Source organism: Nicotiana tabacum, chromosome 11 (assembly GCF_000715075.1).
Source record: "Nicotiana tabacum cultivar K326 chromosome 11, ASM71507v2, whole genome shotgun sequence".
In the NCBI taxonomy this organism is placed as follows: domain Eukaryota; kingdom Viridiplantae; phylum Streptophyta; class Magnoliopsida; order Solanales; family Solanaceae; genus Nicotiana; species Nicotiana tabacum.
Genome location: NC_134090.1, coordinates 27,964,876 through 27,984,356, shown reverse-complemented (window position 1 = coordinate 27,984,356; position 19,481 = coordinate 27,964,876). Strand labels below are relative to the sequence as shown.

Below are 19,481 nucleotides of genomic sequence, written 5' to 3'. Positions count from 1 at the left end.
ACTGAAAGATACTCTAAGGCTATTTCGGCAAGAACGGTTTAAGACGCGGCCGAAGCTGGCTCGACTTATTTTGACCAAAAATCCAAACGGTATTCACCTGACCGATGACTCTTTGTTTTTTTTCCTTCAAATTACAATAAAAACCTGGTGTTGCAAACACGGCCCTTCAGCGCCTCGGGGACGAAGATATTTTAAGGTTGTGTGGGTCAACTAGACCAAAAATCCTAAACATGACCCAAAAGTGGCTGTTTATGCAAAGTCACCCTTCCGGCGTTCCTTTCGGGAACATTCGGCTATTTAAGACATAACAACATCACCTGACTTATTTATGACTCTTTTTATCGCTTTTCAAATTAGAAAACTCAATATTGCAAACACGGCCTTTCAACGTCTCGGGGACGAAGATTTTTAAGGTTGTGTGGGTCAACTGGACCAAATCTTAAATATGACCCAAAAGTGGTTGTTTATGCAAAGTCACATTCGGCTATGTCTTGATAAAACAGCGTCACCCGACTTCTTAGAAATTTGACATATATATTTTTGCTATTTTTTTTGTAAAAGGGGAAGTTGGACATCACCCGACTTATTTATGACAAAATTAAAAATCTTGACATGTTTTTTTTTGTTTTTTTTTTATTTGTTTTTGGGCTTTTTTTAGCAAAAGGGGGGTTGGACCCGAAGAGGGTTGCCTACGTATCTCACATCCGGTGAGAATCAAACCCGCGTAGTTCGGGCCTCGTGAATGAACTAACATTTTTTTTTAATTGGAATTTGTGAAAGAAACTGCTTCAAAAGAAGAAAGGAAGTATATATATATTTTTTTTTGATTGATTTCTTATTGAAAGAAAGACTTGTAAAAATTCCTTTTCTTTTGATTTGAACTTTGAGAATTTCAAAAGTAAAAGGAAGATATTTTTTTTCTGAATTTTCATTTGTTTTTTTTCTTATTCTAAAGAAAAAATAAAATATTTTTGGAATTTTACTTTTAATAAAAGAAATGCTTCTAAAAAATATTTTTTGAATTTTGAATTTTCTTTTCAATTTTGAAAGAAGAATCAAAATATTTTCGTATTTTTTTTTATCAACAATGGAAAATAAAGATATTTATATTATTTTTGCAAGACATATCCTTTTGAAATTTTACTTTGAATTTTCTTGGTAAGACAAATACTCTTTGCAACAAATAAAGATATATATATATCTTTTGGAAATAAAAAAAACTTTTCGGATTTATATATATATATATATATATATATATATATTTTCAGATTTATATATATATTTGCGACAAATAATGAAAGACTTTTTTTTATTTTTTTTATTTTTTGCATTTTCATAAGCAAATAAATAATAAAAAAACATTTTAAAAATAAGACTCTTTTTCATTTTCATTTTCATGGCAAGACAAACTGTATATTTTCTATTTTTATTTTTGAAAAACAAAACAGTACAACGACTCCTTTTTTCTTTTCTTAGCTTTTAATAAAACAAACTAATAAGACATTTTTTCATTTTCTCAAAATTTCGGCAGAGTTTTGATAGTATTTGGGCATTTGTTTTCTTTTAAAAAATAAACAATCAATTCCCTAACCGCTATTTCTTTTTTCAATTTCAAAATATTATTCCTGATATTCACAAGTCAGTCAGCACACAAGTCCGAATCAAATAAATGCGCAAGTAGTAGCAAGTAAGATGCATCAGGATGGTCATTTTCATTTTGTGGTACACCTGTCCTAGACAGACTCAACCCCTGCGTTGAGCCTCCAAAGTCAGATGCATATGATGCAGATAAGCGTTCCTACTAGGGATCCGGCATGAAGCTGAGTTATTCTAAGTTCATAACCTGGGTATTTGTTTTAGACTGTGTACCCGAGCGGACAACTCGAGTCGAGGAGGGGGCTACGTACCGGGGACCCGCGGGATCGTCCGACTTTGTAACTTGTCCGGCCTCTTTCTTATTTTCAGGTATTGACACTAACAGAATAGGGAGTCTCGACCAGCGAACTTCTCCCCGGAGGTAAGAAGAGAAGGGTTTCGGCAAAGTTTATATGTACAGTTCAAATAATATCAAAGCAGTAAAAGCAGCATTTAGCACATTAGGCTCAAACATGTAAAAATCAGATAAAACCAAATATAACAATTTATCTAAGCTCGAATTTCTAACCCTGAACCAGTGGTTCTGGGTCTTATTCCCCAGCAGAGTCGCCAGAGCTGTCACACCTCCTTTTTACGTACCCGCGGGGGCGCAGGGGAGTTTTTTCCAATTAAAGGACAATCGAAACGGGATTGGTTTATTTATTTCAGAGTCGCCACTTGGAAGATTTAGGGTGTCCCAAGTCACCAATTTTAATCCCGAATCGAGGAAAAGAATGACTCTATATTACAGTCTGCGTACCAGAAATCCGGATAAGGAATTCTGTTAACCCGGGAGAAGGTGTTAGGCATTCCCGAATTCCGTGGTTCTAGCAAGGTCGCTCAACTGTTATATTCGGCTTGATTATCTGATTTTATACAAATATGAACTTATGTGCAAATTTTAACTTTTTACCGCTTTCATAATTACTATTCTTAGTTTTTACAAGGAATTGCAACGTTGTGAAAATGTATCTCGAACCGCGTTACAATCAATGTACCCGTGGTCGTTGACACACTTTGACGCCGTTGAGATTTTGAATTTGGGCCACATCAATGTGCACCCGAGTTTAAGGAAATTAAATTATTAAAGGCGTGCCTAAAGCGACTAGCGTATCATCTACTTTGGGTAGGACCGTGGATTTTTGCTAAACGGTCCATCCCGAAGTCTAAGCAATTTTAAAGCAAATATTTACTGAGGGCCCCGCAATTTTGTATTTTTATTCGGCGAGGCTCATCTCATTCTTATTTTTAAAAGGAATTTGCAACGTCATGGACACGCATCTCGAACCACGTCACAATCAATGTACCCGTGATTAGAAACACATTTCGACTCCGTTGAGATTTGGATTTGGGTCACATAAATGTGCACCCGAGTTTAAGAAGGTAAGATTTATTAAGGCGCGTCCTAAAGAGACTAACGTATTGTTATTTTAGGAAGAGGCCGTGAACGTTCATTAAACGGCCAAATCCAAAGTCTAGTCAATGGTTATGTATTTATTGAGGGCCCCAGCGATGTGTGATTTATTTGGCGAGGCTCGTCTCATTTTATTTTAAGGATAAACCTACAGTGACTATATTTCTTCTATTAAGTTTGTCTCTAAAAGCAAAAGAAAATTTCTTAATTAATTACATGCTGAAAAACGTAACTTATCAGTTATTAAGTTACGACTAATGTGAACGGAAAATTGCGATCGCGTTTGTACAAGGAAAAACTGCTTTAATTCTACATTCTATTATTTACTAATGCTAGAACATGAGATAGATACACAATAATATCAAAAACAGATTAATTATTCTCCGATTAATTTAAACTAACATTATTAGATGAAGAAATTATACATATGCAACCTCATTACTCATTAATCATTCAACTACATCTTTATACAAAGAAAGAAAAATTATATTCAACCACAAATCTAAATAGGAGGAATTCAACAGGAACAAAGCCTGATTAATATTTCATTTTTTTTGCTTCAAGCCGAGATTGTACAAATGTGTACCTGGAAACAGCAGTACAAGAACAAAAGAAGGAGAAGTCAGCAGCAATAATACCACAGCAACAGCAGATTCAGCAACACCGCAAACCAGTAACGACCAGTAAAATAACCCAGTAACAGATTGAAAACTCAACAATACCAAAGTGCAATCACAATCAAAGCAGAGGAGAGAAAAGATACAAGATGCAGTAGTTTCGGATTTTTGAATAACACTCGAGAAAAGCAAACGGAAATTATTCGAGTGAAAGTTCAAATTGCATTTCTCTTTTACTCTCAAAATGTTTCAAGTCTGTCCGCTCTTAAGTGTAAAAATCTGTTTTCTTTTAATCTTCAAATCGGGTCTCCTTCCCTCTTAATGTTCAAGTCCTAATTCTCATCCCTCCTTTTTCTCTCAAATCTTCTCAAAACTCGGTCCCCTAATGTATCAAAATGACCCTATATATATAGCAAGACAAGTCTTCAATTCTCAACCCCCAAATTATTCCCCCAATGGCATGCTTTGTCCCACTTATTAATATTTTCTTTATTTTAAACTTTGTCCCCCATGCCTACATTAAATAAATACATCCAACACAACCCATTACAATTTGTCCCTCATGCTTACATTAAATAAGTACAATATTCCTTTCTATTATGTTTTGTCTTGTCCCCCATTATATTAAACAAGTACATCAAAAACCACCCCATTATATTTTGTCCCCCATGCTTAACATAAAGAATCAAAATAATGTTCAATTACTAAACTACCCCTCCGACCTTATTGCAATTACCATTTTACCCCTGAATGCAATGCAATTTACCAAACTACCCCCATCAACTCTAAACACTCAATTAATCATAACTTAACCAAAATATAGCCAAGATGACCAATTTCTCAACAATCTTCAACAACAAATTATACAAACACGATGAACAACACAACTCCAAATTAATGGGAATAAATCAACCATATCGGGAACCAATTCTAGTTAATTTAGACCATCAATGGATGAACAAAGAGACAACAATACAAACAACAATATGCATGATTCAAATTAAATCAACAAATCACAAACAAACATAAACTCACATTAAATCACTGGATTTAAACATGAACTTCAAACAAAGATGAACATGAACTAAATCTATTTTTTAAGCAACAAAATATGACTGATTCACATGACTCAAACAACATTAATAATTTCTGGAAAATACATAACAACATGAAACAAATTGAAGAAATAATTAATTAAATTTCAATTTGAATCTAACAAACATTAAACTAACAAATATTTACCTAAACAATAACACAAACATGAAATAAACATGAAAAACAACTAATTAAACTTCCATTTGAAATCTGAAAATTAATTCAACAAAACATATGAACAAACTAAAAAATTAATTCAAACGAAGACATGAACAAAACAAACATTTGCCGATTTTAGATTCGAGAAAAATCAAAACGAAAATACGGACAAAATAAAACTCAAAATCTACTAACCGGATCGAAACGAATTATGTACGGACTGTTTTGACGAACCTCGAATGGGAATAAATCTGTCCGGACTCAACGACTAACACAACGATGATTTCACCTTCCTTGTAAACTTGACGAACTCGAGACGACGCTTGACGACCTCGACTAAAACTCGACCGAACGAAATGGTGGCAACAGCATAGCTGAAACGAAATAAGCTGCTCGTAGGCAGCAATGCGATGAAAATACAGCAACTGCGATGGCGATCTATGGCTGGCCGCAGCAGCCGCTACAGTGACGACGGAGGAGCAGATAGTAGCAGTGTGCCGCAAAACAGAAGCAGCTGCGTTTGGTTGTGGCGAACAAGATGAAGGTGAGGCAGCAGCTCGGAGACGAACGCCGAAGCTCAGGCGTGGTGGAGCTGGATCTCGCGACTGGAGGAGGACGATGGTGGAGAGTGTGTTTAGTTAGCTGCTGTGGAGCAGATGAAAGCAGAAGAAGCGAGGTGGAAGAGGGCAGCCATGGATGTCGAGCTCAAGCTCGAGCTTGACGAAGGACGAAGAAGATGAAGCGACGACGCCGAGATAGCTGCGTGGTCAGCAGCAACTATGGCTCTTGGGGTCGTTTGGACATGACGAACTGGAGCAACAATGGTGGACTGCTTGTGGTCTTTGGTATTTTGGAGAAGAAGACAACCAAGGGAGGGAGGCGGATCATTTCCTTAGTTTTAGGGGTTTTCTCTTGTTTTTTCCTTTTTTTGTTTTGTGTTAGGACAAAAATGAAGAATGGGTGTTGGGTATTTGGGTTAATGGGGCGGACCGGGTCGACCCGGTCTGAAGTAGACTGGGTCATGAGGAAGATTGGGCAATTATTTGGGCCTGAGGTTGAAATTTGAAGAAGTGGCCCAATCCGATTTTTATTTGTATTTTTGTTATCTTTTCTTCTTTTATTTTCTAAAACTAAATTATAAAAATACTTAAATTATTATTAAGAACTAAATTAAGTTATAAAAGCGCAAATTAACTCCCAATAACAATTAACGCACAATTAAGTAATAATTAAGCATACAATTGTTCATTTGGACATTAAATGCTAAAAATGCAAAAGATGCATATTTTTGTAATTTTTATTTTTTGTAAACAAACTTAATTACTAACAAATTATAGAATTAAATCCTACATGCAAAATGCGACATATTGTTTTGTATTTTTATAATTTAACAAATAAACACACACAGACAAATACAAATAATTATCCAAAAATATCACAAAATCTCACAAAATTGCACACCAAGGAAAATCATTTGATTTTGAATTTTTTGGGAGTAATTCTCATATAGGGCAAAAATCACGTGCTTACACCTGCGACAAATAAACTTGAAGCTCATTTAGATGTGAAGTTTCATCATAATTATCACCTTGAGAACCCCTGAACTCCGTCCAGGATTTAAGTGTTTTTAAGCCCATAGCTCTTTTAGACGATTGTGAACTAGACGAAGTAGGGGTTGGAATATTTGGCGTAGCATGCTCTAAGGCAAGTTGATAATCATTATAAATTGTTTGAGCATTAATTTTAATTGAGGTTTTTGCATCTGCAAGTGTAGCAAATTCCTCATTTGAAAGATCTAAAGCCTTATAAATATTTGAGTACCAAAAATGAGGACCTCCTAATTTCATTGTAGGATTTAACATTGCAGCAACACCATAAATAGGAGGGATATGGAAAAAATATTTTTTAAACTTTTCTTTCATTTCATTTATAGCAAGTTGATAAATTTCCCCACCCTCCAAAAATTCAACAAACAAATCACATAGTTCTGCAATATAAACTAAACAGTTTGAAATATTAGGATAATATTGCCCAGAAAATGCATTTGTAGTAATTTGAAAATGTTCTAAAAAATCTATAAGAATTTTAACGTTCGCATACCATCACCGACAATTGTTCTAGGTCTACTTCTACGGTTTGAATAAAAAAGCCAATTAAGAGTCATTCTAACCTTTTCAATTTCTATGTTTAATATTCGCATACCATCACCGACAATTAAATGATAAATATGACAAATACATCTAACATGGAATACATTCCTAAATGCAGGATGTAGTGTTGTTGTAAGTATGCCCATCGCATTAGTGTTACTAGAAGCATTATCCATAGAAATTGCCATTATTTTATCTCTAAAGCAAAAATATCTACAAATATCTGCAACAGTGTTAGCTATAAACTTACCTGTGTGACGTAAATTAATTATTCTATACGCAATAATGCGTTTTTGCATTGTCCACTCCTCATCTATCCAATGACTTGTAACAGTTAGATAATCACAATCATTACCACTTCTACCAATATCAGTAGTAATAGAAATCCGATTAGTTATATGAGTAAATAAATACCGCAAATATTGTTCATATTCATGTTTATATTTATAAATATCGCTCTTAACTGTTGCGCGAGGCCAACCTTTATAAGTAGGATTAAAAACTCTTCTAATATAATGCACCCAATTAGGATTAGAAGGAAAAGAATAGGGTAAGCACATAACGGTAACCATCTTTGCTAATTCTTCATGATCTCTATTTGGATCGTAATATAAAATACCTCCGGTCACAGTGTTAATTCCTGGTTGAACTAGATTTGAACTTGTACTAGGGCTATCCGTAGAATCTACACGTGTCCCCTCTAGCTGCGCTTTCATTTGTAAATATCTAACTTTATTTCTAGGGTGTGTTTTTATGTGCCTAGTCAAACTACCCGTGCCACTACGGTTTTCAGTATATTTATGCGTCAGTAATTTCCCACATGTTTTACATTTAGCCTTATTTTGTTCTCTTACTTGAGTAAAAAAATTCCAAACTAATGATGTTTCTAGGCGTTTAGGAGGTTGTCTATTAAAACTAGGGGTTTCTACAGGTGGGTCGGGCGGTACATCAGTTGGGTTATTAAAAGGACTAGTAGGTGTATCATCTAAATCCGGTTGGGTTTCATCTTCATCCTCATTTTCCTCATCATTTTCAAAGATAGTTTGATTAGGATAAAGAGCATTCATAGTTTCATCATCTAAATTTTCACCTGGTGCAACATTATGGCAAAATTGACTATCAGAAAATTGAAAACAGGGGTTATCACTATCAAGAATAATAGGAGCAGCAGGACGTCTACTAGGTCTGGGTCGGGGAGCCGGGGGAAGGGTAGTAGGTTGGCCACTACTTTCACCAGTTTTAGCTTTTCCCTTACCACCAAACATTTTGATCAAAGATGTCATATTAATTACAATTATGCAAACTAAAACACACAAAAATATATTCTTAAAACTTAAGAGTTGAAACGAGTTTACCGAATTGCCGAACAACTTCTTGAAAATTGAAAATCGTTGAAGACTTGAATACTTCAATTCACCAACTTCAAAATTTTTCACGAAATTTCAACAATAAAATAAGCAATTATAGTAGAGAGATTGAGAGAGGTTGAGAGAGATTGATGAATTGGTGAGTAAAAATGAAAGAATGAGGCGGTATTTATAATTGAGAATTGGAAAAAAGTGTAATTATATAAAGTTTGGGGTTAAAATAAAGTTTGGGGGCCAAATGGCTATTTTTGAAAGTTCCAAACGGTCAAAATTGCAGCCCAACGACTACTTTTTTAATTTTTGACCGTTGCTATTTTTTTTAAAAAAAAAAATTAAAAATAGCCGTTAGAGGCCCGTTAGGCCCGGTAAGACCGGCCCAAGCCCACCAGCCGGTCTCGGGCTTAGCGGTCCCGGGCTCGTGGGCTATTTTATGTGACCCGGCCCGCCTCGAACTTTTTGCACCACTAAGGACCGGCACACCAGGACCGGCCCGCCAGACCCGTTTAGCCCGTTAGGACCGCAGGCCCGATCCGGTCTCGGTCCCAGCCCGGCCCACCATACAGCATTACTCCATGGGCTATTTTTAGTTTATGCGGTTATCTGGGCGGCTATTTGGGTTAGCTCTTCTAGGTTTTAACTTTTAAGGCCTCAAGCCCTTGATGGGTCGCCAGCCTTATTTAATCCATCAACCATTTGGGCTTCGGTTCACCTGTCAAAAGACAGAAACAGAGGATAAGAAGAACCGGCAAAGAACGCGCAGCTCTGTCGCTCTCTTATCGTAGCCCTTCTTAGCCGGAACAAAGCTCTCAGAGTAAGTTCCCTGTTTCTTGCTAACAATCTTCATACAGTAAACAACACAACAAGTTTTTTTGCTTTTTTACTCTCTGCAGTTTTTGGTCAAAAAAAAGAAAAAAAAGCCTTGCCTACATAGATAGTCACATAGAGTCTAGAATGAGCAGTCCTTTTAGTTCTGCTTTTGAATACTGTTACTAGTTTTTTGTTGTTGTAAAAACTTTCTGATGGAGTTAATAGTGCCAACGAAGCAAACCCATGAAGGGTTTTGCTCATTTCACTCTACTCGTAAGGAAATTACTAGTAAACGCTTGTGGGGTTGTAATAATAGGAGGTTCAGAAGCAGTTCAATAAAGGTACTTGTGGGTCAGTTGAGAAAACAGAGACAAAGTAAGGTATTTGCTATTTCAAGAAGTGAAACTTTAGGCACGAATGGTAGGTTATCATGTGTTGAAAAGAGGCCACATGTGCAAGGGAGCATATCTGAAAACTTTGAGGAATTTGAGAGTAATAATTATCTTCGTCGGTTGGTCAGGAATGGGGAATTAGAAGAAAGTTTTAAGCACCTTGAGAGTATGGTGTATGGTGGTGATATTCCTGATATTATTCCGTGTACAAGTTTGATTCGCGGGTTTTGTAGAATTGGCCTAACTAAGAAGGCTACAAGAGTTTTGGAGATTCTTGAGGATTCAGGGGCTGTTCCGGATGTTATTACTTACAATGTGTTGATTAGTGGTTATTGTAAATCTGGAGAAATTGATAATGCTTTGAAGGTCTTGGACCGAATGAGCGTTGCACCTGATGTGGTCACGTACAATACAATTTTGCGTACCTTATGTGATGGTGGGAAATTGAAACAAGCTATGCACGTTCTCAACCGTATGTTGCAGAGGGAGTGTTATCCTGATGTGATTACCTATACAATTTTGATCGAAGCAACATGTAAGGAAAGTGGCGTGGGGCAGGCAATGAAGCTGTTGGATGAAATGAGGAGTAAAGGATGTATACCGGATGTGGTCACTTATAATGTTCTTATCAATGGGATTTGTAAGGAAGGGAGATTGAATGAAGCTATCAAGTTTCTGAATAATATGCCATCTTATGGTTGTCAACCTAATGTTATTACGCACAATATAATATTGCGTAGTATGTGTAGTACGGGTAGATGGATGGATGCTGAGAAACTGTTGGCTGATATGGTTAGAAAAGGCTGTTCTCCTAGTGTTGTCACGTTTAACATCTTGATCAATTTTCTATGCCGGAAGGGACTGTTGGGAAGAGCTATTGATTTGTTGGAGAGGATGCCTAAGTATGGATGCACTCCAAATTCCTTGAGTTATAATCCATTGCTTCATGCATTCTGCAAAGAGAAGAAAATGGACCGGGCGATTGAGTATTTGGAAGTTATGGTGAGTAGGGGTTGTTACCCTGATATTGTGACTTATAATACGTTGCTCACAGCTTTGTGCAAAGATGGTAAGGTTGATGTTGCAGTTGAAATCCTTAATCAACTTAGTGACAAAGGTTGTTCTCCAGTCCTAATCACTTACAATACAGTGATTGATGGACTATCCAAAGTGGGTAAAACTGAACTTGCCATTGAACTGCTGAATGAAATGCGAGAGAAAGGTCTCCAACCTGATATAATTACCTATTCCTCGCTTGTGTCAGGTCTTAGTAGGGAAGGAAAAGTTGATGAAGCCATTAAGTTCTTTCACGACTTAGAAGGCTTGGATGTCAGGCCCAATGCTATAACCTACAACGCCATTATGTTGGGGCTGTGTAAAGCTCGCCAAACAGTTCGTGCAATTGACTTCTTGGCTTATATGATTTCAAAGGGATGTAAACCTACTGAATCTACATACACTATTCTAATTGAAGGCATTGCTTATGAAGGCCTAGCAGAGGAGGCTTTGGACTTACTGAATGAGTTGTGCTGTAGAGGAGTTATGAAGAAGAGTTCTGCTGAACAGGTGGTGGTTAAGATGTAGCTTGAACGCATACTTTTACGGGCTCTGTAGCTACATATTGTGGTTCAACCTCTTGGATCACAGTTTTCTGGATATCTACTGTTAATTGCTTACAAAGTATTTGCGGTCACATCACCATGTAACAACCTTTTTTCTCTGTTAGCTAGAAATATGAAGTGAAAATCAATTTTGTTTGCAATTATCATAATCCTTTTTCCCAGATTGTTTTCAGCAAAAGCATACTTTTAGTTCATGATTGTTCATGTACACATCTTTTGTTCCTATGTCAGCCAATGTTTGTAGTGTGAAACGTTACATCTGATACAGCATTCTTGAGGATAGATTTTCTCCAATATAGGGCAGCCCGGTGCACTAAGCTCCCGCTATGCGCGGTGTCCGGGGAAGAGCCGAACCTCAAGGGTCTATTGTACGCAACCTTACTCTGCATTTCTGCAAGAAGTTGTTTCCACGACTTGAACCAGTGACCTTCTGGTCACATTGCAGCAACTTTACCGAATACGCCTATGCTCCCCTTCATTTTTCTCCAATATGAAACAAAGTATAGTTAGTTGCATAGATGAATTTTGTAAAAATCGTCCTTTTGTTTGTGGACTTGGTAGTTATGTATTGAATGCAATGTTCGGAGGTCCTTGTGGTAGTGGTCAGAGAAGGAGACTGCATCTGTGAGTTTGCTGATAGGTTGTGGTGCAACATGAAATTTGGTTTATACAATAGCTTCTTTGCTTTCGATTTTGGTTTTCATTCTTCTTTTCTGTTTATTTTGGCAAAAAGCATTACCTAGATAGCAGCATAGGGAAATTGCAGCCTCTGCTATTTCTTGATTTTCAGTCTTTGATTCTTTCTGTGAAACAGTAGAGTTGTATTGTATCACATCTTTTGTTGACCACAGCTTTTCATAGTGAAATTTATAAAAGCTCATGATGCGTACGTACTGGAGTATAGGATTGATTTTTGTAGCTATATTTACAATTTGTAGCCATACTTTCAACAAATTTACTATTCATAGCTATATTTGAATTTTATAGCAAATCCATGAAATAAGAGATTAATTGTTTTGAACTGAAACAAGAGTGCAACAAACTCTTGTAGCTCAGTTAGTTAGAGCACTTAGTTAGCGGAGGTCTTGGTTTGCAGATTGGATATAAGGTTTTATCTGATCCAATGATTGAGAGGATTGTAATACTTTAAGATTGTTATTGGCTTCGAGTGCTAGCTTTAAGGTTTAGAAGAACTATACTATTAGGGTATCGTGCAAGAGTTTGGTTGAGTTTTAGTCCTTGGTTTGCTTCATGAAAAATGGAATATGTAAAGATTTTGAATCCATGTGTCGACATCTCTCCAGCCTGTTATTAGAAAAAAGAAGATTTAAGTTCGAATATTTGAACTTTTCTTATTTCAATGATATTTTTTTCAAAGATAGCAATAAAACGCTCAACCACTGGGAATAGACTAAAATAATGGAATTTAAATCTTAGTGAGGTTCGTATGGTTTGCAAATAAGTTATATTTGAATTATAATATGGAAATTATAACACGGGGAATAATATTAATAGAATTATTTACCGTTTTGATATTCCGGTCCTTTTACTTTGCGAAGTTTCATTTAAGCACTTGTACTTATCTAAGGCCTCATTTGTTTGCACTTAATGGAGGTCCAAATCTTAAAATATTAAGTACGTTTGTTTTTTAAATCTGAATCGTAATTATTCAGATCTTAATCATTATGTGTGTTTATTTTTATTTTTTTCAGTCACTTAATGGTTCTGAATAGGTCATATTGATTAAGAGTTGTAACATAGACTTAATTTCATTAAGATGTTATTATCCATATTTACTAGTAATCGCTGTCACCGCCCACCATTATCAACTACCACCATGCACCACACTCAATCACTTCCACCGACTGGTGACTACCATCAAACTCAAACACCACTGCTGACCACCACCATCCTCAATCATAGCCGCCACTGTATAATCGACTACCATCAACTCCAACCCCACCACTATCGACTATCACCACCCACCACCCCAAATCATTATCAACTAATGCCACCACCATCATCCTCAACCACAACCACCCACCTCAACTACCACCATCAACTACCCCACTAACATCATCAACCATAGTCATCATTGTCCACCATTATAAACTACCATTATCCACCACCACCTTCCTCAACCATAACTACCACTCTCAATCACATCTAGCCACTACCTAGAACCACCACCATCAATTAAAACCAACAACAACAACCTCCAGTCGGCATCCATAAGCGCCATCGTCAGCCATCACCACCACCAACTACCATATTATTTTTTAAAATATATATATATATATATATATATATATATATATATATATATTAATAGTATATTAAATTAATTAATATTTTATTTAAATTTTTATTTATTAATTTCTAAATAAGAATAAATTTTATATTTTCAGCTTTTGAAAAAACACACAGTCCTAATCATTTAGTATTCAAATATTAATACACATATTAAATATTAAGATGTGTATTCAAATTCAGATATTTTAATTTTTGCACATATTAATATCCGGATGTGCAATCAAATTCAGACGTCTTAATTTTTTTAAAAATAAATGAGGTCTAGACATAGTATTTAAACACCTCTAACCAGAGCTTATGTGGTGTTTATATGGCTAAGGTAAACAAAGGTGAACAAAGCGCGTGATTTATATGCACATATGCTACGTGAATTTACTGAATTAGTGATTTTACTTCAATGGAAATAAGAAAAAGACAAAACCAAAAAATTTCAGTGAATTCATGTACCATATGTGCGTATAAATCAAGCGCTCAAAAAATAAACAAAAGAAAAAAAGGAAAAATAGAACAAAACTCCCCTCCCTTACCCTCATCCTCCTCCGATTCTCTCCCTCCATTTCTCTTTTCTTCGTCAGATCCCTCCCCTTCCCCTTTCTCTTCATCTTCCTTTATTCCTTTTTTTCATAAGACTTTTTCCTTTGTGCATCCCTTCTTCCTTCAACTCAGCTCCTACCATCTTCTTCCCTTTTCCTCTTTCTATGGTTCCACTATTTTCTTCCGGTGGTTAAAGCTTCTAAATCAAAACTTTTCTTCCACAAATATTCTCCAAAAATAAAAATATATTTAAATAAATAAATAATTTTTGTTTGAGTTTCAATACTTCTTAAATACTAAGTTTGTTGGGTATATTTTTTGGCAATTGAAGCATTTCAAAATTTTGGGCTTGATGGTTATCTTCTATAGCTACTATTTTCTTGTCGCCGGAGGAAGGAGTGGCGTCGCGATGGTCACTAGTGGGTCTAAATATGGGTAAGACTGGTGAAAGTTGTCGGTGAGCGGGGCAGTGATTGTGAGTTTGTGTGCGAGTGTCAATTAAAATCTTTTAAATTCTGTCCCTTTGATTTGGAAAAAATGTGCAAATGAGCCATTGTTTTCGGTGGATTGACTGAAGCATGGTTTAAATGACCCAAAAATGAGGGAGAGAAAATGAAACTGGGGGTTTTATTTTTATTTTTTTAAATGGAATGTTTAACTGACTAAGATAAAAAATGACATGGCAAGTAATGTGGATATGATGTGTCATTCCCGTCAAGTAAGTTAGAAACACGTATCATAGTCATTACAAGGAGGTGTTTAAAATATTTCGTTTTGATAAGCACAAGTGTTTGTCGCGCCCCTTTTTTCCTCGTGGAGTCCGGGTTTCGACATTTTTTGGGACAACTCCTTTTCTTTTGGGAATTGGGTATAGAATTTGAAGAGTCGCCACCTAACGATTTTAAGGTGTGTTAGGGTACCTAGAGTAAATAACTCATAAACAGGTTTACATTACCATAGATTGGGTAAGAGCTCGAAATAACCTTGAGGGGAAGGTAGGTGTTAGGTACCCCTCGAGGTCCACAACGGTGGGTCCCAGCCAAACTCAATTTAAGTGAATTAGTCTTATAAGCAATTTAAACAAGTAGATATTACTCTTAGAACAAGGAATAAAGGGGGTCCTAGGTTATTTAGCCTATAGGATCACTTCTGTGCAATACTCGGTAAACTTTCCTCAAATAGAGATGTTACGTGTAGCATTAGCGCACATGTCATCATATCCTTTACTACCTAGTTATCCTCCCCTTAATTATTGTTACCTAAGATTTCTAATAGTATCCAGTACGTGCCTTATGCATGCATTACCCGTCCCTTACCTGTGGCCCTGGAGGTGTTTAGGACCTTTATTTAAGGAAGTTCTAGACTCACCTATGTTGTTTAAAAAGAGAAAACTAAGCAACAAATAAAAAGTCAAATAAGACTATCACATAAAGATGCAATTAAGGGCTCATATTTACCTCCACAAATAGACAAACAATTGCACGCCTCAAACAAACAGTTTTAAACAATTTAAAGTCCTATAGCAGGATATCTTGATGAGCACAAAAATATTCAGCAGTTTTATTAAGGCGAGACAGTCAATACCTAATCAGTTTGCCTACTGATTTTATTACTTCTTGAATCTGGGCAGGTTTCAAGCAGCAGGAAAATAACAATTTTAAACCCATAATCCAATTAACCTACAGGATTGCGTAAGTGATAGCTTGGTAGAATTCCATAGACATAGCATCTAAATATTAATCGGACCATGATTATGAACCAGTGGTTAAAGCATGCGGGATTTTATCCTTTAGACCCTATAGGCATATTTACTAGGTGCTAAAACTGATCTTAAAATCTTATAGGCATGGTATCTAAATGTAGAAATTAATTCTAAACCTTATAGGCATGGTATCTAAATGCATAAATTAATTCTGAAATTTCACATAGACATGGCATCCGAACGCAAAAGTAATTTAAAACTTTATAGGCATGATCTTTAAAATGCAGAACTGATTTTGAAACTTTGTGAGCATGATTTAAATGCAGTAGTGAATCTTGACGGGATGTTCATAACTATTTTGACCCTATAGGCATGTTATCTATAGTAGTAGAATGTATTGAAACAAATACCTATAGGCATGTTATCTATTGCATGCAGTAATAGAATATAACTGAACAAGTAAACAACCTATAGACAGGACATCTAACATATAGTAGTGAAAAATATTTGAAAGAAACAGGCTCCTAAAGCAGGTTTTCTACCCCATTCTCATCCAAACATTAAACTAGGCCTAGTTTTTCTCACTATTACCCCATCGTTATTACAAAATAGTTATTATAGACCATAAACAAATGGATAAATTACAAAATATATAACTATAGGGGCATGCAGCAGGCCCAGTGCATCCGGATAACCTAGGCCTTCAAACCATAACGGCTCCAAAGCTCAGAGATACACAGCAATCAAAGTACCAAGGACCCCAAATATCTAGTGTGTCAGAGTTTCCAAGGGCTTCGAGAACCTAGGGCAGTGCTCACACTAGAGAACAAATGTTCAGAAGCAGTTCATAAAGGATTGGAAACCAGCCCCAATGTATCAGAGTTTAGAGGAGTCTCATGGACCCTAAGTAGTGCTCACATTGGGGGTAGCAGGACCCTAGTTAACTAAGAGTAGGAGTTTAAAATAACATATAGGAGACAGTTTTGTTTTAGAAAAATAGTTTGGATTTAACAAAGGCATAGGAACAGATTACCAGATTACAAGAACCACAAGCAACACACATTTAGCATAAGAAGTTCAGCCCTGAACTTCAATAATCAAACAACAGACAAGACAGGATAACGATTAATTTGAACAAGGTTTCACATGGCCTTAATTCATTAGCTATTACTGGGTGAACATACAGGCATATATTAATCAGAGAACAGCATGCTGGGATCAAATTACTGATCAGACAATCATACAGAAAGGTAACAAAAGTTAAGGGCATAGAAATCATGAATTAATCAGGAGTTTGTTAAGGTGAAACACTTAAAACGGTACGGAAAGCATGCTAGTTGAGAAACAAATAGACATAGGTCTAATTACATAGAGGCAGACATGTTGAAAACAAGAAGCACATAGGTCTAATTTCATGGAAGTAGGCATGCTGGTTAAGATCCATGAATAGGGAGTACATAGGCCTCATAACATAGAAGTGGACATGCTAATTAAGAGTAATAAGCATGAAGCACATAGGTCTAATTACATAGAATGTTGAATGATAGCAGAAGTGGAGACATACCAGTTAAGAAGTAGCAAACAGGAGATTGAAAGCATGCAGAATCCAATAGTCTAGCTTTGGCTTTCAGCCGGCCAGACAGTGTAGCAAACACAAGCAATAGAAAGGTTGAATGAGAGCAAGAGTTTGTGTGTGTGTGTGTGTGTGTTTCTTTCTGAGTGTGTTCGTGTAAGTCTGAGTCTTTTTTTCGAAAATCAGAATAAGAAGGGTTTTTATAGCATGCAATAGGGTAGGTCACATAAGGTAATGAATCAATCACACATACATAAGGTATGAAAAATCAATTAGCAATTAGTCAGAAATCAATTAAGAGGACGGAATCAAATAAGTATCACTTAATTTAAGGAGAAATCTCACACAGAATCAATCCGTAATTAAGAGCAAGGTTAATAAGGTAAGAAATAATTTCCGAAATCAATTAGGAATCATGACACACAATCAAACCAATAATACGGATACATAAATATGGTAAGAACAAGTGAAACTTAAATAAGGAAATATGGGTACTAAATTCAAACCCTAATTTAGGTAAGTAAATCAATTAACAACTTAATTGACAGAGTTAAAGGTAATGGCCAAAAGACAACAGGATAAATAGTCAGAGAATCAAAACCCTAGGATATGTCAAAGGCATAGAGATGAAGCTCAAAAAGGATCGGTCAAAATATTAAAGAAGAAAACCATAGTTGAAAGCATTTAAACGTCTAAGCATTTTCACAGAAAACCCGTTAGAGATAAAAATCCTATGGTTTAGAACATAGTCATGAGAATCAGTCGAACAAGTAAAGAAAATTAGGGTTTAACACCAAAAAATTAGTATTTTTCAGAAACTTAAAGGGGCGAAACCCCAGCTTTAGAGAAGACAAAAAATCTGTTAATAATAAGAAAACACAGAAAGTTTTTTAAGAGAAATAACGAAATAAACTTAAAACTATCTCAGATCTACAAGGATCTGAACGGATTCAAGTAGCAAGAGGCTAGGGTTTTAAGAGAGTGACAGAGATGAAAGAAAATCTGGTTTGGAACCATAAATTCGAGTCATAAACACGAAAATAATAGTACTCACAAATGGAGATGATCGTAGGTAGATTCATAAATGGTTTTGAACAAATCTGAGTTGGATCTCTTCGAGATTCTTTCACAAAGCAACAAAATCAAACAACCAGAAGAGGTAAGAGGCCGGCAGGGGCCTAAAATCACAGAGGAACCCCATGGAATGGGTAGTTTTCCGGTAACGGCGGCTATGGTTTGAGTTTTGTCTGAGAAAGAAGAGAGGAGGAGAGGATTCATAGGCAACACAATTGAAGAGAATGGGTAGGGTTTGGGGGTCGTTGGATTAAAAATTAAAAGGGATAACGTGGACCGTTGATCTCAGAGATCAACGGCCACGATTAGAGGAGGTTTTGGGTCAGGTTGGGGTTATTTAATTTGGGTTGGGGTGGATTGGGCTAAGGTTTACTTTGAATTGGGCGGGGGGGGGGGGGGGGGGTCCGAATTTAAACTTAACAAAAGAGTTATTTGTTAAATACCCAATTAATTAATAAAATAATTTGTAAAAATAGCTAATTAAATGATAAAATAATTTTTATGCATTAAGATGATTTAAAATAATTACTTAATATTATAAAATATAAAAAGTCATTTTCTGTATAGATAATGTAGTTATGCCTATGTAGGGGCTATTATTGCAAAATATGCAATTATAGTCTTAAAAATGCAAATGAAATTGTAAAAAATGCAATTAAAATATTTGAACACTTATATGAGCATAAATAATTAATTTAGATGATTAAATCATCATAAAGTAATATGAGGGATAAGTATAGAATATTTATATAATTAAAAATGCAGAAATAAATTGATTTAAGGCCTTTAAAAATTATAAAAAATTGTAAAAATACTTGTGCATGTTTGTAAATGCATGTACAATATTTTGAAAGTATGTATGCATATTTAAAAATATATGAGATAAAAATTGGGTATTAACGACTGCCCCTCTTTACCTGGAAAAGATGGAAGAGTTTTCGGGTAAAGAAATGATGATCGATTTTGACCGAATTGGATGTTTTAAAAATAGAGGTCGAACCCTAGTCTCTGAGTTGCCTATATATCC

At 35.7% G+C, this 19,481-nt stretch overlaps 1 protein-coding gene across 1 annotated transcript; it reads left to right on the top strand.

Annotated features, from left to right (window-relative positions):
• The first annotated feature begins 9,085 nt into the window (after window positions 1–9,085).
• LOC107825473 (uncharacterized) lies at window positions 9,086–11,401 on the top strand. The gene has a single exon (XM_016652336.2). The coding sequence runs from the start codon at window positions 9,457–9,459 to the stop codon at window positions 11,218–11,220; it is 1,764 nt and encodes a 587-aa protein (XP_016507822.2). The 5' UTR covers window positions 9,086–9,456; the 3' UTR covers window positions 11,221–11,401.
• Window positions 11,402–19,481: the final 8,080 nt, after the last annotated feature.

Coding starts and splice junctions, on each gene's coding strand:
- LOC107825473 (XM_016652336.2), top strand. CDS start 9,457: ATGGAGTTAATAGTGCCAACGAAGCAAACCCATGAAGGGTTTTGCTCA.